The 25957-nt window shown below is 37.9% G+C and overlaps 2 protein-coding genes across 2 annotated transcripts; both read left to right on the top strand.

Moving 5' to 3' along the window:
• The first annotated feature begins 1068 nt into the window (after positions 1-1068).
• LOC108667249 lies at positions 1069-23647 on the top strand. Its single transcript, XM_018154252.2, has 9 exons — positions 1069-2345; positions 6971-7979; positions 10478-10594; positions 11163-11319; positions 12677-12829; positions 15392-15459; positions 16070-16215; positions 21437-21683; positions 22818-23647. Exons 1-9 carry the CDS (start codon positions 1718-1720, stop codon positions 22966-22968), a joined length of 2676 nt encoding a protein of 891 aa, XP_018009741.2. The 5' UTR covers positions 1069-1717; the 3' UTR covers positions 22969-23647.
• LOC125178863 (soluble scavenger receptor cysteine-rich domain-containing protein SSC5D-like) lies at positions 23576-25957 on the top strand. The gene is made up of 4 exons (XM_047883619.1): positions 23576-23583; positions 24337-25026; positions 25319-25384; positions 25906-25957. Exons 1-4 carry the CDS (start codon positions 23576-23578, stop codon positions 25955-25957), a joined length of 816 nt encoding a protein of 271 aa, XP_047739575.1.

The following is a 25957-nucleotide window of genomic DNA, read 5'->3' as shown; positions in this document are numbered from 1 at the left end:
TCAGTTTTTAGAGCAAGTCTTTCCGCCAATCCTTTACTGCTCTCTCACTAAGAACTAATTTTCAGGGGCAGGTTATATCCCGACACTATGAATAATATATTTACAGCACCAATATTTTTTGCCGGACTTCAAATACACGAGCTAACACACATACAAATACATAACCACAATCACACAAATTAGACAATTATGTATAAGATCGATGAACTTATACCGCATTCTGGTCTTTTAACATCGAGTATTGATAGCAGTAAATATTGATATTAATATAATAATATAAAAATAGTGTGAAATATTTTAACATTAAAAGGATGTTGGGAATAATAAATCCTGAAATGTCATTTCAAACTACGCGGAGTCGAAGCTTCTTTGGGAAACATTATTTAGATTTCTTGATGTACATCTGATTTACATTCGGCATCTATGAGAAGAATTGTGCATAAAACAGGAATTAGCATAAGTCACACCGCTTAGCGAAATGAATGGTTCAAGTTGTCCAAATAGTGACACGCTTTCAAAAGCGTTTAAGTAATACGCTCTTTTTCTGGGAAAAAATAGGTCAGAATGACCCACACAAGGGCGAAATGAGCTTCTTCGTTTAGACAAACTTCCACTCATTTCTCTGGGTGAAGGCATTAGGATGAATTAGTCGCGGATAATTACTCGTTATTATATCGTCTCTCTACCTTAAAATTGTTTTTATTTTACTACGAAACAAATTTTAAAATGTTATCTTTTATTTGAAAATGAAATGAAACTTACTTAAAACATACATATTGGACAGGGAAATGATATCTATGCCTCGGTAAAGTGCAGCGCATTTCAAGCCATAAAAAGCAGTTGATGATCTTGTTCATTTCTCGAAGGCAGCTTATTAAGAAACGCCTCGGTCATTCCTACTGATCGCTTCCTTAGGAAATGTTGTGAAAATCTCGTGTTTTTGCGCCTTCAGAAGCTGATAGGTGGGCGGGCTGAGGGGCGGGCCGGTCTGTCAATGTAAGGGCAGGTCCGACACTCCCCTCTGAGGGTAGCCCGCTGTCACACCAGCAGTTGCAGTTGCCCTCACTCGCCGAAAGCTCAAGCGCTCCCGGGAGATTTGCGCGCTAAAGTTATCGTGGATTTCCTTCCGACTTGGGCTTCAGGCTTTTGTGTTATTTCAGTAAAACTTTAATGTTTTTTGCCATGCAATGATGCGTCAGTTTTTTTTTATATTTTAGTGTATATTGTAAGAACAGAATGTGAAGGGAAAAGTTTTCTTAATGTTGCATCCTAAACTGGTGAGGCAACAGAAAAATTAATTTCATATTCGTTGTAGGTGATCGTCTTTAACTCGTGAAAATCTAAAGAAATAATAGAAGAGATTTTCCTTAATAATTCACGTGCGGGTTTCGAGGCGTTAAAAGAACAGTGAACAAATTTTTAAATATTGTGAGTGGTGAAAAAAAGTGATTAAAGTGAGGAGATACTCTTGAGTACGACGCTTTCTGTCTCTCAAAAGTTTCCAAAAGGTATAAATATTTCACACTCATAACGACTAACGACTTTTGTTTAACGCGAATATATATCATGTATAGTGAGATATATTTTTTTACCGAACGCAAACGCCATCACTGAAATTGCAAGCAGTGGTGAAGCCCTCGGTCTCAAGCTCGTAGATTTTCGGGTCATCAGTTTTCGAAGTATTTTTTAAAGAGCGTCTTACCTCAAGAATCAATTAATGGAGGCTCAATGTTTCACTTCATCTTTCCCCTCGTCTTCCTCTCCAGCGATACCAGATTCCTCTGGGTCTCTTCCCTTGCAAGACCTCTGTCCCCGAGGGTCTCAGCCTCAGCAAGACCTCTGTCCCCGAGGGTCTCTGCCTCAGCAAGACCTCTGTCCCCGAGTGTCTCTGCCTCAGCAAGACATCTGTCCCCGAGGGTCTCTGCCTCAGCAAGACCTCTGTCCCCGAGTGTCTCTGCCTCAGCAAGACCTCTGTCCCCGAGGGTCTCTGCCTCAGCAAGACCTCTGTCCCCGAGGGTCTCTGCCTCAGCAAGACCTCTGTCCCCGAGGGTCTCTGCCTCAGCAAGACCACTATCTTCAAGACCCTATGCCTCAGCAAGATCCCTGTAACCAAGGGTCTCTACCTCAGCAAGACAACTGTTTCCTACAGCCTCTGCCTCAGCCAGGCCTCTACCACCAAAGTCCTCAGCATCAGCCAGGCCATTGCTCTTTGGGGTCTTTGTCTAAGCAAGACTATTGCCCCCGAGGACAGTTTATTTCCGAAGACCGCAACACTCAAGGACCTCTGCCTTCTGAAGACCTCAGCATCACGGCAGACTGGGCTAACCGTTCAACTGTTAAACGAAGTGAGCCATGCATGCTTTATGTATGCTATTGTGAGTGCTATAATTTATGCTATTGTGAATGCTATTATGTATATTATATATTATGTTTATGTATGCTATTGTGAATGCTTTATGTATGCTTTTATGTATGCTCCATGTATGATTTTATATATGCTTTATGTATGATTTTTTTAATTTGATGTTTGTGTGCAAAATAAAATATGGTTTCTGTATAAGAACGGATTCGTTACAATCGAATGACTTCTAAGAAAGAAGAGCGCGTTATCAAGAAACGAAATAACTTGGATATAGTAAGAAATTTTTTAACAAGAATTTGACAAAAAAATATTGAATATAAAAGCAAATGTGGGAATTAATTACGCATCTAATTGAAGCTTAAAGGTGCAAGCTAATTAACCTCAGGTGTACGGCGTCTATTGATGCGCCTCTCTTGATTTTCCCACTTGAGTTCGCTCTATTGTCCCCCTAATTGAGGAGTAATAGATTATATATTGCACAATACAACAATAGATTATACTGCACATTACAACAATAAATTATATTGCACAATCCAATAATGCTTATCATTTAGCTCGGATTATCTGAATCTTAGTCAGGTCAGGGTCATTTTACTTTTAGATGACCTAAAAGGCCAGCAAAAAAATCTAGCTAACCGTCTTTTCAACTTTTGATGTTCGGTCAAACAATTTTTATCATCCGCCGGTGATTGCATGATTAGTAGGGCAACGTGGGGCAGCGCGCCCCCCACTTTTTCTAAACTAAATTTTTGATGAAGTTTTAATTGATACGAGGTGGTTCTTTGTTTTGTTTAAAGGTGCAAATAATGAGGAATGTATGATGTGAATTAGACGCCTATAGAGTTATTAAATTTTTAATGAAACACTATTTGTAAAAAGTGTCAAAATGGGCCCATTGCCCCACCCCTGGGGCAATGGGCCCATGGGCTTGGGGCAAGGCGCCCACCCTTGGTCCCTTTACCACAATTGCATATTTTTCGTTTAAAAATGATAAAACAACACTTTACTGTTAAAAATAAGAAAAATTTAATAAAAAAATGACATTCATTCATTTATTAACAACTCAAAAATCACATCCATAGCTTGACAAAAATATACTCTTGGCTTAAAAAATCTATCACTGACGTGAAGAAAAATATTTCATTGACATAACATTATATATCCTTGACTTGAAAAAGATATCTTTGCGATAAAAAATTCGTCCTTGACATGAAAAAATGAGAACACGGACCAATATCTGCCATACTTAGCGAGAAACCCGCTATGGGCCCGTGACCCGCAGTGGGCTCGCTGCCCCATGTTACCCTATATTTTCATCGATGAACCGTTGTTAGCGTCCACATGAAGAAAGGCTTAATGCAATGAAACAAAGTAATGCTTTGAGTTGAAAACATGTCCTACCAGTTGAGTATTTTGACACAAATTGTTGATTTAGAGACAGTTGCGTTGAAAATTCCAAAGAGATATGAGGAAATTAGAGGATACTTTTTTATGTATGCAAATAAATGAAGCAATTGCGCCTTGCGTTGCAATATACAGGGGCTATATATTGTGTGTTGTATGCCTGTCGCCGCAATATACAGGGGCTATTGTGTGTTGTATGCCTGTCGCCGCAATATACAGGGGCTATTGTGTGTTGTATGCCTGTCGCTGCAATATACAGGAGCTATTGTGTGTTGTATGCCTGTCGCCGCAGTATACAGGAGCTATTGTGTGTTGTATGCCTGTCGCCGCAATATACAGGAGCTGGACACAATATACAGGGGACACAATATACAGGGGACGCAATATACTGGGGGACACAATATACAGGGAACACAATATACAGGGGACACAATATGCAGGGGACTCAATACGCTGCCACGTATCGGGATGGGAATGCGGCCTAAATTTTAATTTGTAGCGGTGGAGTCATTAGGCAATGGGCATTGCATAAAAAATTAAAAAAATGAATTAAATTTAAGGAATGAAATCAATATAATATCTGAATTTCATAAGCTTGAAAACCAGCAGGTTAATTCGGCGCTGCTCATGATCGATAATGTCTGCAATTTTAGGATACCGTTAACCCGAATTAAATTCATAATAATGAAACTCACGTATGCTAATTAAATAAATAAAAGTTAAAAAAACAGGCTGTACATTGAACATTGAACAACCAGATGACTCCTTTTTCAAAATATTCAAAGCAATTGTACACCTTTAATTCAAAATGCATTAATACAAATTCAAAATTGAATTTCGATTTTGCTCCAATCTTTCCCTACCAGTTTTACAATCCTTTCCTATTCTTTCACTATGAATAAATTTCCAGGTCCTCGTAATATACCAACACTATAAGTATCCTGAATAATTAAAGGAAGAAGAACAAGGTTAACCTACTAGGTCATTATAATAATACTGTAATTTCATGAAACCATCCATGTTGCGTGAAAATCATTGTACTGTCACGTCACCATTAACCATGACACCGCTACATAAATATGGCAGTTCATTTGTATTCTTACGGAAGATTTTCTATAAAATACTGTGACTGTCATGAATAAGACTCAGGTTGAACTTGAATTAATTAAGTTTGTATCAACCAAGTATCCGAAAACCGTCAAAACCGCTACCTTGAATTCTTGTACAGTGAATCGGTGGCGGTCATGTCTAGCGATGATGTCTGGTCAGACATAAGCCATCATGTCTTATCTGACACGATCGTCCATGACATGCCAGACATAGGCGGTCATATGCAGACATGCTCTATATATGTACGTATATATAGAGCATGTAAAACTATCTCCAGCTTGATAATGAAAATTGTATTTTCGAAACGTTGCAAACTACTATAATGTCATTTGGAAACCTACTTTTCAATCTCCCGACGCCAGCAAGAAATTTGGTTCGACTCATTGAAAAAACGAACAAGAAGATTGTTAATAAAAAGCATGCTCTGGTCTTCAATCAAACTTGCATATGTACGTATGTAGACCGACAAATTTTCTATGAGATGACGCCCCGCCAGACATAATTAAGCGTCATATCTAGCCGACATAGGTGGTCATACGCTGACATATATTTAGACCGACTAATTTTCTATATGTGATCATGCCCCGCCAGACATAAGCGATCATGTCTAGCAGGCATAGAATATCATAGGCAGACATAGACGTAGTCTAATAAGTTTTCTATGAGAAACTCTGCCTCTGTTATGCTTCATTAATCTACTGAGGCTCTCACCGCTGATGAGCGGCTCTCGTTAGGCTGTCACGGCTCTGTCCTATACAATATATTAAACTACTCAATTATTAATGGTACAACTTGAAAATTAGTTGATGAATTTTCAAGGCTGTACTCTCTAAAACATATATTGCTATACATATGAATTTTTAAGGTTAAAATTTGAAAATTAATACGTTTTCACGGCTCTGTCCTTTAGAATATATTATACTCTGAATATTATTTATTAATGAACAACTTGAAAATTATTATATTTTTTGAGTTTATCCGTGGTACCCAATTTTTGCACTTAAATCATTAAAAAATGTCAAAAAGTCGTATATATATTAACATTTCAATCGAAAAGCTGAGTTTAAGCGCATTTTTTCATTTATGGAAAAAAGGCGCTATTGTGCTCGCCATGTCCGTCCGTCCGTCCGTCTGTCTGTCCGTGACTGCGTTTTCGTCGACGAGAAAATGCGCTCTCTGTCACTCACTGCAGTGAGTACTGAGTTATATTTTTTATCTACTGACCCCAGCTAAGAATATCGTTCCACTCACGGGAACAAAACAATAAAGAAAAAGTTTAATACAAAAAATACTATTTGGTCTTCAAGTGAACATTTTTAAAGGAACAACTTTTATCAAATTATACTGGCCCCGTTGCTATGTATATTTTACATCAGTGAATTAGTGAAAACTGAAGTGAGTGAGTGATTCATAAGTTCAGCAAAGGGATTGCTGAATTAAAAAACATATTTTTTCATGTACAAAGAAAGCACTTACCGCTTTGCCATCTTTACTTCAAATACTAACCATGAATATATTGATGACCTGAACGTTGATGGGAAATTTGTAAGTGAGTTTTAATATGTAATTTTAGTTAATAAAAAATTGTTGTAAAGACTACCTAAGACGGTAACTTCGAACTTGGTAGAGAATAAATCTGCCCTAACATAGTGTTGAGCGATAACAAAACAAAGAAATATGGCAAGATAATTTACCATAACTTCCATGCAGATATATTAACTTATCGTATTAAGTTATTATCCACCAAATCTCCTTCATAAGGTTTAGGCTGCAATTAATCATTTATTCCTTCAGAAAACATCAGACAGCAACGATAAAGTGGCCATTTCCCCCAAACATTTATTAATATTTATTAATATGTGTTTAATTAATTTTTAATAATAATATTATTAACAATGTTAATAGTATGTCCATAGTATGTCCATACTATTAACATTGTTACTAGTATGGACACTGTAATTATAGATCGCTGCAAGTGGGCAGTAATATAAGATTGTAATACTACCGCCGGTAGGTCTGTTAGCGATTAAAAAAACTTTTTATTCACTTCTAGTTAAGTTAAACTTTGCCTGATGAAGTTCCTTATCTCTTCAGCGTATACAAGGTACGGAGGGGCCCGCACCTCAGATCGCCCTCCTTCGGGATACAACTCCTGCGACCTCACATCTGACGACCTCCAGGACCTCGAGAGGGGTACGGAACCTATTTCAGCTGGCATGGAGAAGAGCTCAGAAACCAGCATAACATCTTCAGTGTTGGTATCTCCTACTGGACGGACATGTCATAGTTCCGATGGGGGAGTCGACAGTCCGGTTATGACGGCGTTTCAGAATTGCATGTCACCCCAAACCCGCATCACCTCCTCCACTGACCGTGATGCAGGTGATAGAGGTGACAGTGAATTAACGGATGCCCCGAGATATCGAAACGACGCTATGAATATCCAGCCAGCTTCCAATCACTACCCAGCTCATGAATTCGGTGCTGAACGATCAGATTGTGCTATTAAAAAAGCCCGGACTTCAAGGCATTTCCAAGTGGATGGTGCAACACATTTAGATTCATTAAAAGCAGGTATTGCTGGAAAGGTCGACTCGAACATAGACTCCACCACCAGCGTCACCAGCTCATCTTTCATGCGCCGTTCACCAGCAACCACGGTAGATTATTTCAACGGCAACTACGACCACCTACAGACTGACAACCCACACGCTCCTCCATGCCGCAATGTCCCATGCCACGATTCCCCACGTCACACCTCATGCCATGATGCCCCATGCCACGATACCCCATGTAACGAGCCCCATCCTGGATACTCAGTCCCCCAACCGCGCTCCAACGAACCAAAAAACTTTTCTTTGATGTCCATGTCTGAAACTCGTCATCCTACCTCAGACACATCGGACAGAGACACGACTTTGGGACCAAACACTTGCGGAGACCGCATGGACACAAGTCATCCTTCTGCTGGCGGACAACCTGGCGTGCCATCCAAGCCTCTTCATCCAATGCTGGTGAATGCATCCGCGTCTCTGGAACTCAAGTCGCTGTGGGACGACTTCAACGAACTCGGCACCGAGATGATTGTCACCAAGGCTGGCAGGTAAGGACGTTTGTTCTCGAATATTTTCATGATATTTAATATCATCAATTTCAATTTTTCATGGTAATGAATATCCTCAATTTCACTTGTTCGTGATATTTAATATCTTAAATTTTAATTTTTCGTGATATTTAATATCTTTAATTAAAAATTTTCATGATATTTAATAACTTCTTCAATTACCATTTGTCGCCAGAAATACTAAGAAACATGTATAGATGACGTAATTAGTAATAATTTTATGCAGATGCATTCTCCGAAAACGGGAGAACATTTTTCCCGAAATTCCCTGAGCGACATGAATAATATAATTAAATTCAGAGCATCATAAACAGTATCATGTTCATATATGAACAAGAAACTGCTTATTAGTAAGCTTCCAATTACTTCACATAATTGTGAAACAAACAAAACATTATGCGAAGTCATTTCATCCAACACTTCGATTAAATTCGAATTTGTTTGTGCTTGTAATCGCTCTAGAGACTTAGACCGTACAAGCCAATCAACTAACTGCTATTAGTGCAAACTCAAGAGTTCTCGACGAATTTTAACATATGTGATAAATGGATATAATGATCGTTAATTTGATCACCTAGAATTAGCCCTGGAATGTTCAATTTGCTCACTGCACCATCAGCCCTCACACTGTCATTGCACTGTCACCCAAGTCAAAATAATGCAATGCTGAGAACATTTACGTTTGTATATAAATTTATTACCTTATAATAATTTTATTATAAGGTTGTGGCGTCCTTATTCCTTCTTGACGCGACTCAAAGAGCTCGCTCTCAGTTCACTAAGAATCCTTTAGCGCGAAGAAGCAACGAATTTGCTTTCAATCGAAATCTCAATTACTATTTTATAAAATTTACAATAAATACATATCAATATCACTTCAAAATCATTTAAATACACATCATGGAGCACATCACCATTGTAGCGGTCCAGTTTATTATTTAAGATTTTGTACGTAATAAAAATATTTAGATATATAGAATTAGATTTAATTGTATTATTAAGATTTGTTTATATCTGAAAGTAACCACAGCTGAATACGACAATAGCCAACTTCATTCCAGCTTTTAGTATTTTTGATACATTGCACTAGAACCTCTTATTAGAGTAAGTACTTAAGTGTTGCAACAGTCATCCTGTACTAATTACTTTGTTCAATAGCTAATTTGATTATTACTGTTTATGACCGTTTTCTATGTATTTGTATCGATGTAACTTGTAACAATCTGTTATTTATACAGGGTTTTATACTGAGACCAGAAAAAGCGTATTTTATTTACTCAGTCCTTATCGTGAGATGCTTACCATCACATCACGTTTTAATCACGGGAACTTGAAAAGATTAACTGATACTGTGTAGCACATGTAGTAAAATGTGAGGCTCCATGCATGAATATTGAAGTGAATGTGAATGTTGGTCGTGGGAAGAGACGATGTGTGGTCGCGGGGGAGTTTCATTCCCGGGACCGATGGCCTACACGGGACCGAAGGCTTGCACGGGACCGAAGGCTTAGCGGGCCCAAAGACTTGCTTGACACCGAAAGCCTGCATGGGACCGAGGGCTTTCACGGGACCGAAGATTTGCACGGGACCGAAGACTTGCACGGGACCGAAGATTTGCACGGGACCGAAGACTTGCACGGGACCGAAGATTTGCACGGGACCGAAGACTTGCACGGAACCGAAGGCTTGCAAGGGACCGAAGGCTTGCACGGGACCGAAGGCTTGCACGGGACCGAAGGCTTGCAAGGCAAAGTATCGCACAGAAGTGAAGGCTATGGACCTGTTTTGCGAGGCGGGGGCGAAGGGCGGGCGTCATTAGAGCGGCCACTGTAAACAGTTTTGCGAGGCGGGGGCGAAGGGCGGGCGTCATTAGAGCGGCCACTGTAAACACCACAAAACCGCTGTGTATGGTGGTGTGGTGGTGATGACCCGCTCCCTCTCATTACCATATATGCAACTAAATATTTTTATTCGGGACCAAATATATAAATAGGACTAAATTACGATACTTACCTCTACATTACCTCCCCAAAATTTTCTTCTCAGTTTAGAATCCATAGTGGCAATCACACCCCATATTAAGGTTATTTCCCCCACTTTTTGGGTAATTTGTCCCAATTTAGAATCACGGGACCAATTACCTTCACGAAGGTAATTAACCCCCAGGCTTTATTTTACCCGATTTGATTCGATTTTTTTCGCTTTTTTAACTATTTGTGAGCCTGTGCCAATAAGAAAAATGAGTGTATAATTTTGTCCAAATAGTGACTCACTATCAGCATCTAGATCAAATACGCCCTTTTGAAGTGAATGTCTTGTTGACCCAAACTGCGATAAAAAGTGCATCGCAATTCGTTTTTTTGTGGGCCACGTTGACACACAATTCATAAGGCGGTATCAGTGCTACATGCAAGAAATAAGTGTGTCAGTATTAAGACAACTTGACCCACTCATTGCCCCTGCCGTGCCCCCTGCAGGAGGATGTTCCCGACGTTCCAGGTGCGTCTGTACGGCCTGGACGTCGCCAGCGACTACATCTTAATGTTGAACTTCGCGCCCGTGGATGATAAGAGATACAGATATGCCTTCCACAGGTGATGTTGTAGGTAGATGAGGGTAGATGTTGTGAGTAGATGTTGTGAGTACCTAGATGTTGTGAGTAGATGTTGTGAGTAGATGTTGTGAGTAGATGTTGTGAGTAGATGTTGTGCGTAGATGTTGTGCGTAGATGTTGCGTGCAATTGCATATTTTGGACTTTTGCATGAATTTCGAATGAATTACAAAATGAATTATTATTATATATTAATAATAGTTGCCTTTGCCTTATTAAAATATTGTTTACAAAGTCCATTATAATTTTATATCAGACGTAAATAACCTCCATTATATTCATCACTATATGAACATATTAACTGTTTACTATTGTTCCCAAATGTTTAAATAGTTATCCACGACTGAAGATCAATGTTAATAAAATATCAATAATTTCACTCTTCCTTCATCCACGCAGACCTCGTGGATTTTCTTTGCAATAAAAACGGTAATAATTATAAATAAATCCCCTATAAATAACCACGCAGACCGCGTGGATTATCTTTGAAATAAAAATGTTAATAATTATAAATAAATCCCCTATAAATAAATCCCTAAATCCCCCCTAGCTCGTCATGGATCGTGGCTGGCAAGGCTGACCCCAACTCGCCCCCCCGCATCCACATCCACCCAGACTCTCCCGCCAAGGGGGCCCAGTGGATGAAACAACTTACGTCCTTTGATAAACTCAAACTTACTAATAATCAACTTGATGATAACGGACACGTGAGTTCAACTTACCTATCTCTGATAAAATCAAACTTACCAATAATCAACTTGATGATAACGGACACGTGAGTTCAACTTATCTCTTATCGTCTCAAACTTACTAATAATCAACTTGATGATAACGGACATGTGAGTTCAACTTATCTCTTATCGCCTCAAACTTACCAATAATCAACTTGATGATCATCACCGAGCTTTCAAACTTTTTCATCAACTCGAGCTTACCATGCACGAATCACCCTGGCATCTGATGTTGAAATAATGTCAATTAAACGTTGTTTCTACTAAATCAACTCGTTCTCAAAATTGGTTCAACGTCATTTGCCAAAAAGTAAATAATTTGCTGAATTTCAAGAGACAATCAACAAGTTCTGCAGGAAAATCTATTGAAATTTTAATTTACATATATGTACATTTAATTTGCAATACATTTAATGTATATATGCATGTATATATCCACATGCAATGTAATTATGCATTTAATGTATACGTTCAAATGTATCTATTGCATTTGCATTACATTTAATTTGTATTTATATACGTGTAATTTTAATTTGAATATTTACACATTTAATTTGCGTATATATCACATGTCTTAATGTATGTGAACGTGCCTTGATTCATTGTATATAGTGAACATCACACAACAGTTGTGTGAATGTGTCTTGCACGGTGAAAGGATACACAAAAATGTATCTTGCGAGTTCAAGTTATTAAAGTAATACAACTTTAGACTTTTGTATTTGACATTACAATAATATTCTACAAGGACGCCACCATTAGCGAGTGATGGTTAGGGGATGGTTAAATAAAACAAAATTAAGCTTGTTATGGACATGTACAAATATGTATGCCATAAAAGGTGTACACTGCCTATCATTACAGATCATTCTGAACCATTTCCTGTCATCAAAGATCATTCAGAATCATAACCTATCATTACAGATCATCCAGTACAGTTACCTATCATTATAGCTCATTTGAACCATTACCTATCATTACAGATCATCCTGAATTATTACCTATCATTACAGAACATCCTGTAAAGTTATCTATCATTATAGCTCATTCTGAAGCACTACCTATCATTACAGATCATCCTGAACCATAACCTATCATTACAGATCATCCTTAACCATTACCTATCATTACACATCATCCCGAACCATTACACATAATTCTGAACCATTACCTATCATTGCAGATCATCCTGAACCATTACCTATCATTACAGATCATCCTGAACCATTACCTATCATTACAGATCATCCTGAACCATTGCCTATCATTACAGATCATCCTGAACCATTACCTATCATCACAGATCATCCTGAACCATTACCTATCATTACAGATCATTCTAAACTCGATGCACCGCTACCAGCCTCGCTTCCACATCGTCTACGTGAACCCAAAGCAAGAAGACGTCACAAGAACTGAGAACTTCAAGACGTTCGTCTTCCCTGAGACGAAATTCACGGCAGTCACGGCATATCAGAACCATCGGGTGAGTTCACGGCAGTCACGGCACATCAGAACCATCGGGTGAGTTCACAGCAGTCACGGCATATCAGAACCATCGGGTGAGTTCACGGCAGTCACGGCATATCAGAACCATCGGGTGAGTTCACGGCAGTCACGGCATATCAGAACCATCGGGTGAGTTCACGGCAGTCACGGCATGTCAGAACCATCGGGTGAGTTCTCGGCAGTATCATTAAATATCATCTAGAGCATCTAGGTTATAATCATCCAGAAACTATCAAGTATCATCTAGAGCTTCTAGGATATAATCACCTAGAAACTATTATATATTATCTAGAGGTTCTAGGTTATAATCATCTAGAAACCATTAAATATCATCTAGAGCTTCTAGGTCCTAATCATCTAGAAACTATCAAGTATCATCTAGAGCTTCTAGCACCTACAAGCTGCTCTACTTCACCAGCTCTAGCACTCTAGAGCAGCGGCAGCAGCACAGCCATTATATTGCCCATTTGTACGCGCAGTAAAGACGATATATCATTATATATCACTATTAATTAATACCCAACGAGGACGATATATCATAATTAGGGACGCGCGGCACTAGCTCTGAACGCTGGGAGTCTCCATATGTGGCATTCAGAGGACCATAAGGTATTTTAAGTATTCATGTTGTATTATAAATATTCATGAGGTATTTTAAATATTCTTACGGTATTTTAAGCGTTCTTGTAGTATTTTAAGTACTCATGTGGTAATCTAAGTACCTATTTAGCCCTCTAAGTACAGAGCTCTAAGTTAAGATATGGCCCTCCGAGTACCCCTGTAGCACCCTAAGCATCTCTTACTCGCTCTGAGTACTCGCCTGACAGTATACATGTGTAACAAGTATACATGTATCCCTGTGGCACCCCAAGCACCCACGGGGCACCCTAAGCACCCACGGGGCACCTTAAGTATCCACGTGGCACTCTAAGCACTCATCTTGCACTCTAAGTATCCCTGTATTCCTCTGGCACCCTAAGCACTCCCCCCGAGTACTTAATAGGCACTCCAAGTACCCCTGTGGCACCCAAGGTGCCACGTCGCGCGCCACAAGACAAAGCGCCAATTAAGCGCCGCTGTGGACCACACGCGCGCCCATGAGGACGCTCCACTCACAGCAATGAGTGGAACTTTGTCCTAATATTGACCCACTTTAGACCCGTATGTGGGTCATTCTGACCCAGTTTAGCTCTGTTAAAGCACGTATCAGTGCTACGTCCACTGTCACTGCTGCGTGCAGTGGGTAAGAAAGTGTGTCAATATTTAGACAATATAACACATTAATTTATCTGGGTGCGCGTAGGCAACCCTCACCTAATTACCGAATTTCCCCTCATTATTCTGGTCACGGACTAAACATATCCTTTTATTGTATAAAAATAAATAATTTTTTATTATACATTTTTTATAAAATTATTAGTTTTTATTATATTTTAATTATCTTTAATTTTTATTATACTATATTATTTTTATTATATTATATTATTTTTATTATGTTATGTTATTTAGAAGTTGTACTCTGTATTATAGTTCACTCTCGTGGTCTTGAGGTCTTACACTCAGAGAAATGTAATGGATACATTGTCCAAATTGTGGCAAACTTTTTGCACGTAGCACTGATACGGCCTTTTGCGGGCCAAACTGAGTCAGGATTACCCACATATGGGCAAAAAGTACATCGTTATTTGGACAAAGTTCCACTCATTTCTCTAAGAATATAATGTAAATGAACACGAGTAATTGTCGTATATGTAAATTCTTTATTAATGTCTACAAAGACATTAATTAATTAATAATGGAATTTAAAATTAATTAATAATGTGAGTAAATAACCAGGAAAATCTCACAGTAAAAGTTACAAATTTATGTTAGTGGAGCTTCGCACTTATAAAACTAATTTAATATTTATTATTAACTGTTAAGTTTTCTTAAACAGATAACCGATGCAAAAGTGTCTAAGAACAAATATTTGATCAAAAGAACAATGGAAGATGAACGAAAATTTAAAGCGTTCTCATCAGTAGTTGAAAAATAGTTTATTATACAAAAACTTATAAGAAGAACGGGACCAAATTTTATATTTATTAATGTGTCCCGCCATCTTTGAATGAAGCGACATCTTCATTCTTATACCTTCTAAATCAATATAATTTTGGTTCTAGAATTACATTGGCATGTTGCACTTCATGGGAAAAAACAAAAATCTCGGTTCTTATTAAATCTTAAATTATGTTAGTCTAACACATGACCTAACTGATTAATTAATTTTAGCCTCACACATTACCATTAACTGAATAATTAATATAAGCCTCACACATTACCATTAACTGAATAATTAATATAAGCCTCACACATTACCATTAACTGAATAATTAATATAAGCCTCACACATTACCATTAACTGAATAATTAATTTTAGCCTCACACATAACCTAACTGAATGCTTAATTTTAGTCACACATCACCATTTACTGAATAATGATTTTAGTCACACATTGCCTAACTGAATAATTAATTTCTTATTGACTTGCCCTGGCAGATCACGCAACTGAAAATCGCAAGCAATCCCTTCGCTAAAGGCTTCAGAGACTGCGACCCTGAGGAGTGGTGAGTTTCATGATAATAATAATAATAATAATAATAATAATAATAATAATAATAATAATAATAATAATATATTAATAATAATAATAATGATGATAATAATAATAAAAATAATAATAATGCTAACAATAATAATAATAATAAAATAATAACAATAATTAATTGGTTAGCAATTAATGTAGAAATGATGCACTCATCATGAAACATGATCACGTGATCAGTCGGTATCGTAATTATTCGGTTTCACGTTTCGTGTTTCGGCCAGTTTCAGGCTTTAAAATTTATAAACCAGTCAATAATATTCAACTTGACAATGATAATCAAATACGCAGCGTGAACTTATCGATGTTTTGTGCAGCATTAGATTGCACTTAATATCATATAGACCTTTCCTACATTACAGTAAACAATGGAATTAATAATAAAAAAATAATAACCCTAACACTAACTACTCCATATTTGTTTATAATGTTTTCTTAAATCAAGCAATTGAATTGCGATATAAAGGTTATTTTATTAATAAGAAGTAATAATAATAATTTTTCAATGATATATAATAGATACAACTTGTTTTAACTAAAATGAAAGTTTATTTTACATGCATCTGTTGCAGCTCAACAGAAGTCATGAGTCAACTACAGTCTTCAAATCAACACAACAACAGCACAAATAAAAACAACTGCAGCCAACAACAACAACAGCAACAACAGCAGAGGGCGTATACAGCGTCTTACCACACCGCCGTGCTGCCCAAAGAAGGTGTGTGGGTAAAAAGTGGGTCAGAGTGTAAAAAGTGGGTCAGCGTGTAAAAAGTGGGTCAGAGTGTAAAAGTCAGAGTGGGTCAGAGTGTAGAAGTGGGCCAGAGTGGGTCAGAGTGTAGAAGTGGGTCAGAGTGTAGAAAAAGAGAATATTGTGAATATTTTAGAGATTTTCTTACTTGAAATAAAAATTAGCCAAAAAAAGACAATGAAGTGGATTTAGAATATGAATTTAGAATGAATGAATCTTTTTATGTAATGTACTGTTATTGTAATGTTATATTTTCTTATCATATCCCAAAATAAATCTGTAACTGTTCTTAAACGAACGCTAGAAGGTAAGTAGATTATAATGGTTCAAACGCAAGTTATTTAGATAACTTATTTAGACAATTTTTTTTTAATTTGCATAATAATCTAGAGTTGTGTCCGTGCCAATAATTGTGGCTGTCTGAGTGAAGTAATTTTATTGCTAGCCCTTCACTTCAACAATTACTATAAAATTGTCATATCTACATTAATAACTTGTTAATTTACAGGGATTTGACATTTTTTTACATTCAATTTACCATTTTTCACATGGAATTATTTTCCATATTTTACATGGAATATAAATTTTTCCACATGAAATTACTTTAGCATTTTTACATGGAATTTACCTTTTTTATTTATATGGAGTTTACCTTTTAATAATACCTCGATAGTGTATACATTAATGGAATTTAAATGGACCTCAGAAATCACGCAAGCGCGCACGTTTGTTGTAGGCCTGAGTCGCCCACCTCCCATTTCTTCAAATTCAATTTAGTAAATAAATATACAATTTAAAATTTCTTTAAAATTAATCCGAAAACATTCATGAATTTCTCACATCTTTCCCGAACTCCACGGGAATATTCATGCCGAGAACGGCATCACTTATATCACTAAATATATATCACACTCTATATTATATATCACTCCATATATATCACATTATATTATGTATCACTCTATATACATATATACCAGCAACATATCTTGACATACCAGCTATAATTTTAGGTTAGACCGGAACCTATTTTACTTAACTGCAATAAATAGAATATCGTGTTATTAAATTATTTATAATATAACTTGAGGCTTCGCGACGTCTTTCTCGGCGTCTCGGCGATGTCTTTCTCGGCGTCTCGGCGACGTCTTTCTTGACGTCTCGGCGACGTCTTTCTTGGCGTCTCGGCGACGTCTTTCTTGACGTCTCGGCGACGTCTTTCTTGACGTCTCGGCGACGTCTTTCTTGACGTCTCGGCGACGTCTTTCTTGACGTCTCGGCGACGTCTCCCTCGCGAGGGCAACACCTGGCGACCGTTCGCCTCATTGACGCCTAACGAGCGAGTCGTTACGTGGGGGAGGGGGGGGAATACGGAAGGGGGGAGGGGAGAGGGGAGAGGAGTTAAGTCTATGTGTGTTTGGGAAAGAAATGTGTGAGAGTATGAGGGATATACACATTATACAGGCCTGAATGTTTATTTGTGTTTTGAGCTCCTACTTGTGGGTGTTTGCGGTGTGTGTGTTTTGCTAAGATGTTGCCTAGAAATTGTGTTTCGTGTGTATGTTTGTGTGTTAGTGGCAGTGATGCATGAATGTGTTGATGTGCTGTATGTGTATCAGCATACATGCATATGTATGATGAATGAAGAAGTAGCTCCGTTGTTATTCATCATACATGGCGTGTGTGAGTGTGGAACTTTATGAGCATGAGTATGTGTGAGTAATAATAACAAACACAATTCATAATCATTTTAAATTGGAGGCTGTACAGAATTTTTTTCCGAGACAAATGTATGCTACAAAAAGGTCCGGTAGTTGTTCACTTAATAAATATTAAGATTATCTTTTTTGATGACATATATCAGACTTAGAACTATCAACTATCTACAGACTATCAGAATAACATCAGTTTCATTTAAAATGGAAGTTAACATTACATTGAACATTGATTTATTAGAGAAAATTGATCAGATTAATAATTAGAAACAGTAAATAAAATAAGAAACAAACACTATAATAAGAAACAAAATATATAATGACAACCAAACAATATAACAAGAAGCAAACATAATAATAAGAAACGAACAAACACTATAATAACAAACAAGCACTATAATAAGAAACAAACAATATAATAACAAACAAACAATTTAATAACAAACAAATAATATAATAACGAACAAACAGTATAATAACAAATAAACAATATAATAACAAACCAACAATATAATAACAAACAAATAATATAATAACAAACAAAGAATATAATAACAAACCAACAATATAACAACAAACAAATAATATAATAACAAACAGAGAATATAATAACAAACAAACAATATGATAACAACCAACAATATAATAACAAACAAACAATATAATAACAAACAAAGAATATAATAACAAACCAACAATGTAATAACAAACAAACAATATAATAACAAACCAACAATATAATAACAAACAAACAATATAATAACAAACCAACAATATAATAACAAACAAACAAATATAATAATAAACAAACAATATAATAACAAACAAACAATTTAATAACAAACAAACAATATAATAACTAACCAACTATTTAATAACAAACCAACAATATAATAACAAACAAACAATATAATAACCAAACCAACAATATAATAACTAACCAACAATATAATAACAAACCAACAATATAATAACAAACAAACAATATAATAATAAACATACAATATAATAACAAACAAACAATATTATATAAAAAATCTGTAAAGTAACACGTAAAGTTGCCAGCAGCACAACGACGCTGCCGTCTGTCACGTGCAGCTAATACAGTGTGTGAAATGTGTCTGTGTATTCTGTGTCTCCTTGTTTGCTGTGTGTATCTGTGTGATGTAATTAACCACCAAGGGTTCTGTGTGGCTGTGTGTTGCATAGTGTGTGTTTTAGAAGACGTCCGCACACAGTGTTTGCCACAGCGTGCAGTGGTCTGCCGCAGCATGCGGTGGTCTGCCACAGCGTGCTGTGGTCTGCCACATCGTGCTGTGGTCTGCCACATCGTGCGGTGGTCTGCCACATCGTGCTGTGGTCTGCCACAGCGTGCGGTGGTCTGCCGCAGCATGCGGTGGTCTGCCGCAGCATGCGGTGGTCTGCCACAGCGTGCTGTGGTCTGCCACAGCATGCGGTGGTCTGCCACAGCGTGCGGTGGTCTGCCACAGCGTGCGGTGGTCTGCCACAGCGTGCGGTGGTCTGCCACAGCGTGCGATGGTCTGCCACAGCGTGCGGTGGTCTGCCACAGCGTGCGGTGGTCTGCCACAGCGTGCGGTGGTCTGCCACAGCGTGCTGTGGTCTGCCACAGCGTGCGGTGGTCTGCCATATATCTCGCTTGACATGTTTACTGCGCGACGCTTCCTGTAGCGCCGCTGCTGCTACGCGGACAAGATACACCCAGAAAAATAATTGAGACTTTGAGCATATATAGAGGCACTTTTTGCCCCTTTTTTAAGTCATCTTGACCTATTATAGACTACAAGAAGGTGGAATGTAGCTACGTCTGCTCTTTAATTGAGCTGCAGGTAACAATGTACGTCACTATTATGACCATTTTACCCATCAATTTTCTAGAGCGCAGGTGCGCATGAGAATTATGGTCACCGTAGAGGCGGCCATGCAAATACCGTTGTGTGGCCACCCGAAAACCGCCCAATATTCTCAATATATTCTGCATTGGCAAAGACCCTGGTAGAAGGATATTTATTTCTTGATTTAATCCTAGTTATATATAATGAAAATACATAATTATATTTAATTACAAAGTTGTTTAAATTCTGTAAAATTTCATGGAAAATAGAGGGAACTCGCTGATGAGATTCGCATGCAGTTCCCAGTTTTTTGGATGATTATTGAAAATATTTTATGTGTGAGTTTGTTCTAATTACAAAATCCATTTGATGCGAACGAAGAGTTACGGATATCGGAAAATAACGATGTTTATCTGTACAATAACATAATATAATAATTTTGGAAAATAACGGACAATTTATTTACATAAAATATTTGTGTTAATCTCTTGGTTGCAATTCGAATTTTGGAAAAATGAATTAACGTCATATTTTACTCGAGTATTATGTCCACGAGGTTTCAGACACACAAGCGAGATACAGTTCTGATATGTTATATGATCTAATTATCGCCATGACATGACTTTGGTCGTGAGTCATATTTTACAACACTTCTCTTTAAGTTCACTTCTTGTTGTCTGTCTGTCTGCTACAAATCTTGTAATCGATATTTAACACACTTCTACCTGTCTAATCTATCTGAAATTTAGCACACTTGCATAAAGTTGGAAACAGTGCATGAATCAATTGACAGAATAAATAATTTTAAAAATAATTTTTTTTTTCAAAATTAAAAAAAATTGAAATAATAATTTTGTCTGCAACAAATCTTACAATCGATATTCAACACACTTCTACCTGTCTAATCTATCTGAAATTTTGCATACTTGCGCAAAGTTGGAGACAATGCATGAATCAAGTGACAGAATAAATAATGTTGAAAATTTAATGTTGAAAATTTAAATGATTAAAAAATTAATTTTTTATATTCAAATTAAAATTAGAAATTAATTGTACATGTTTGCATTGGAGACACTGGATTTTTTAGAAATGTTGTCTTTAAAAAGTAATTTTTAAAGAATCATCATCTGTGCTTGTAATGTAATATTCAATTTGAAAATTGTAAGTTTTCATAATAATAGAAATAGCAGCAAAGTCTGGAAAATATCACGGCTCAGGAGCTCATCCCTCCATTAAATGACGTTGAAAGAACGTTTAATCGACGTTACTCAACGTTAGAATCATGGGGCCATATACATACAAAACTCGCTAAGTGAACGTAAGTACTTACGCTCTATTTTCTTGTCTATGATTGGTGGATTTTGCTTGAAAGGCCGTCAATGATTGGCTGATGAACTTACGATCTCTTAACTTTTTTGAAAGTATAGGCCCTGGTTGTTGAGTGCGCTCAGAAAAATGAGGATATTTTCTCGAAATTACGATATAGTTTTTTTCCCCATTTTGTGAGTCACTTTCACCAAGTTTAGCCTGGAAAAATATTAGTGCTATGAGCAGAAAGTGTCTCACTTCGGGGACAATATGACATTTATTTTTTTAAGTGCATGCTACGTATATCCCCAACAGAGGATTGTGACTCGGAAGCGTCCTTGTTCTCGCGTATGGCCGTGGGTAGCGCGCCCCTGGAAGGGTTCTTCCCTCCTGTAGGAGGGGTTCCTTACCTACAGACCCCCAGCTCCCCCGCGACCCTGGGGCACAACTACTCTTCAGACCCCTGCCAGTATGGGCCGGTCTATGGGTCTTACGGTGGACCTGCAGCCCCTCTAAAATCCAGACCTTTTTCACCGTATCATCGGTCTTCTCCGTGCTACAGGTGAGCTCAAATATTTTACTTCTAACCAAAGAACAAGTCAACATTCTGGTGCAATATTCAACTATTCAACTGCAACAGACTACACTTAAAAATCACTATGTCATATTGTCCAAATGGTGACGCACTTTCTACGCGTAACTTTTATGATACGTCAAGAATACCCAAATAAAAGCAAAATAATTTTCGCTATAGAGTATAATTATTTCCAAATATATTTTAAATATAAAGTTTTTTCCAAATATGTTTGAAAAAAAAAAATTCTTATGAGCGGATCTTCCTGCATCACCAACAACCCTCCAGATTTAACAGGTTCTGCTCGTCAATTCCAGCTTCTACATGTAGGAAATATTCTATATAATGTTGCAACAGGTTCAGAAGGCTATATCTTTTGTATAGCATGTTTTACATTTCACTATCATGAGTTCTGCAGTTACAACAGGTTCAGAACTTAACATGTGAGTCTCCAGGTCCTACAGGTGCAATATGAAAGCAAGGTGTGTCAATTTGGCGCATGCGAATGTTTCTTTCCCACAGTGGAAACAAATGAAAAAATATTTAATTTCTACATCATCGGCCGTTCTACGAAAAGTAGTTTAGACTCGCATGGTGGCATAAGTACGTCGGTAAATATTCGTTCTTTGTGATATCTAATTTGCCAGTTATAGTTTAAATTTCTTTTAAATTGCCAGTAGTATTGGCCTTGATTCCACACCTAAAAATGCTTCAAAAAGTAGCCAATTGTTAATAAATCGATGTTTCAGAGCACATATGTTTTTGTCATGTATGTCGCACCAGAAAATTATTTAAAACATTCATTTGCAATGTCAGCTCGAGTGTTGGAGCGCTGCACGGCAACGTCAGTTCCGAAACGCTATTAATATTTTAGAGTACGAATATTTTAATTTATAAATTATGCTTCCTAAAAAAACTAGCATTTTTCCATTTATTTATAATTTCAGCTCAAGTATCGAAGCGCTGACGGCGGCAACGACAGTACCATGACGCCTTTAATATTTTAGAGCACGAATATTATAATTTTAAAATGTGTATTTCCTAAAAAACAAGCAAGATATTATAATTTATAGATTATACTTCATAAAACGCAAGCAATTTATTATATATTTATAATTTCAGCTCGAGCATCGGAGCGCTGCACGGCAGTTCGGTGGCACCAGCGCCCTACCTCTGCACGAGCACGGCGCCCCCCAACACCGTACCGCCGCTCTATGCACGACAACAACAGCATCAACAACAACAAATTTATCAATCTTATCCCAATAGATGAAGATAGTATCATCGTGACTCTTCTATTCTTAATAAGTTGAATTGATGTAGTTGTGACACTTCCTTTTCAAATCGATGAAAATGGTGTCATTGTGGAATTTATTTCATAACACGTATCAGTTTCGTACGTTTGTTCTAGCTTTCTCTTACAAAATCGCAGTTTGAAAAGCCTTCTGCAGTGTGTTTTGTAAAAAAGTCTCTTTTGTATGGAAAGATGCATTGTATGAAAAATTTAAATACATCTTTTGTATTTTAAAGAAAACTTTTGTAGAAAAATCTACGAGTTTTCCTCATAATATTTCAGTGGTGAGCACAACGCTGTGAGTTTTGGGGCGAGGAAAACCTTATTGCATCGTCATAGTCATGCCATCGATCTAACTTGTGCTTGAATTGTTAACTGTTTTCGTTGATTAAAGTTTAGCTCTTTGACCCATTCATCGGAGCAGGACGACATCTTTTTTGTTAATGTATTATCAATTTATTGAGAAAAATGCCAAGACTGTTTGGCGAATTATCTTAGAATTATATTTTTTGTATTGCGTTGGCCATTGTTTGGGCGAACCTGAAATTTATAAATGAGCATTAACAGCGGAGGCCGAGGACCGACTATGGTACGGTTACTTGTGATATGTTGTAGTTTGTTATACAAATTATTACAGCTTATAAGAGAGTCTAAATATGAACCACAGAACTTCTAATTGTTTTCATTTTATTCCTTCACAAATTCTAGGAAATTAATGATCCAGTTCCAGAAATAAACGGTGGAGAGTGAAACAGGTTTAAAGCATATTTAAAATAATCTTAATCCACGTGAAAGCTATAAACATTCGGAAACGACGCAAAACTCCTAAGGACCTCATATAACTTTAAAAGTAGATATAAGAATATATTATAGACAGCTAATATAGTATTATATTTTAAAAAATTTAACCATCAAAATTAGTGCTTCTATAACTTGTTAATTCGATCAGGTTTTATTTTTTCTGCTACACAAAAGTATCAGAGTTGAAAATTAAATTAAATAATTTAGATCTATTGATTTCATTAGAAACCTTCTGACGTTGGTGGCTCATGTCTTCCCTTGTGTAAACTTATATATTATTGTACAAATAAAGTTAAATGTAAGAGGCACAGACTTCATCTACAAGGTATTAATATTTCCAGTGGTTTGTGCATCGAAAGAATCTTATGCAAATTAAGGAAAATAAAAAGGATGACCTTGAAATTCAGGTCATCGTCTATACGGCAAGTGAGGGCAGCCAAGTGAGGGCAGCCAAGTGAGGGCAGCCAAGTGAGGGCAGCCAAGTGAGGGCAGCCAAGTGAGGGCAGCCAAGTGAGGGNCTACCCTCAGTCCTCTCCCTACCCTCAGTCCTCTCCCTACCCTCAATCCTCTCCCTACCCTCAGTCCTCTCCCTACCCTCAGTCCTCTCCCTACCCTCAATCCTTTCCCTACCGTCAGTCCTCTCCCTACCCTCAGTCCTCTCCCTACCCTCAGTCCTCTCCCTACCCTCAATCCTCTCCCTACCCTCAGTCCTCTCCCTACCCTCAGTCCTCTCCCTACCCTCAATCCTTTCCCTACCGTCAGTCCTCTCCCTACCCTCAGTCCTCTCCCTACCCTCAGTCCTCTCCCTACCCTCAATCCTCTCCCTACCCTCAGTCCTCTCCCTACCCTCAGTCCTCTCCCTACCCTCAATCCTTTCCCTACCGTCAGTCCTCTCCCTACCCTCAGTCCTCTCCCTACCCTCAGTCCTCTCCCTACCCTCAATCCTCTCCCTACCCTCAGTCCTCTCCCTACCCTTAGTCCTCTCCCTACCCTCAGTCCTCTCCCTACCCTCAGTCCTCTCCCTACCCTCAGTCCTCTTCCTACCCTCAGTCCTCACCCTACCCTCAATCCTCTCCCTACCCTCAGTCCTCTCCCTACCCCACTCCCCTCCCTACCCTCAGTCCTCTCCTACCCTCAATCCTCTCCCTACCCTCAGTCCTCTCCCTACCTTCAGTCCTCTCCCTACCCCACTCCCCTCCCTACCCCCACTCTCCCCAATGTTTGGACAGCACAAAGGTCTGTTTTTCGTCACAAGGACACGATAGAAACACCACACGAACAACATGCATCCAGCCGCGACAATTGGTGCCGTTACCGAGCTCACTTCAAAGGATGCTGTGACATTCACGTGCTTTTTAACACTCACATTGCTTTATAAGTCGTTCAATTGCACTGCCTTTGATCCTTTGCGGCTGAAATGACCTTCCCGGCAATGTTGAATCAAGCCACAAAGTGAGCATCATAACCTGCATTGTTTCCCAGCACTTCTGTTGATAGAAGATCCCTTCGTTTTTAATCTTGTGTACAGAGACGAGTATCGGGACATGAGGTATGAGAATAAAGGTGCTGAAGTGGACGATCCAAATAGGCAAAGGTATGGCCATGGCTTTATTATAGACAAATTTTAAAACAAAGTGAACTAAGGCCTGCTAACTTAAACGAATCTTTCATCAACCAGAAAAAGCCGCAAATGGCTGTACATCGCAAGGGTAATAATTACGTTCTTTTCTGCAAACATATTTATTTTCGGACAACCTTTAAAAATATTAAGTTTAATGGAGATTATAATATCATACCTTCGTATAACGAGATAAGCCAGACGAGCCCACATAATTCAACAAATAGGTAGCGTTTCTATACGAAGTCTCGTAAACTGAAAGTATTGATTAGATTTCTTATCCCAATCACCAAAACCGTTTAAGTTTTGATGTCGTGAAGTTATTCATGCCGTTAATGCCACGGTTCACACATATGCTAGATCTTTTTCCAGCATAATTTTGTACTTAGAGTACCAAGACTTTAGTGCTGACTTCGAGGGACAAAAGAAGATGTAGGCTGGAACTGCATCAACCCCACTTTGCAAGCGGTATTTGTCTTTCTTGTTGATGTGATTAGCTGCGAAGCTGTTGGCAGTGCTTACGAGTCTGATGAGCACTGCATTCAATAA

This window comes from Hyalella azteca, unplaced genomic scaffold (genome assembly GCF_000764305.2).
Source record: "Hyalella azteca isolate HAZT.00-mixed unplaced genomic scaffold, Hazt_2.0.2 contig13343, whole genome shotgun sequence".
NCBI lineage: Eukaryota > Metazoa > Arthropoda > Malacostraca > Amphipoda > Hyalellidae > Hyalella > Hyalella azteca.
The sequence above is the reverse complement of the archived record's forward strand: the minus strand, read 5'-3'. Positions and strand labels throughout refer to the sequence as shown.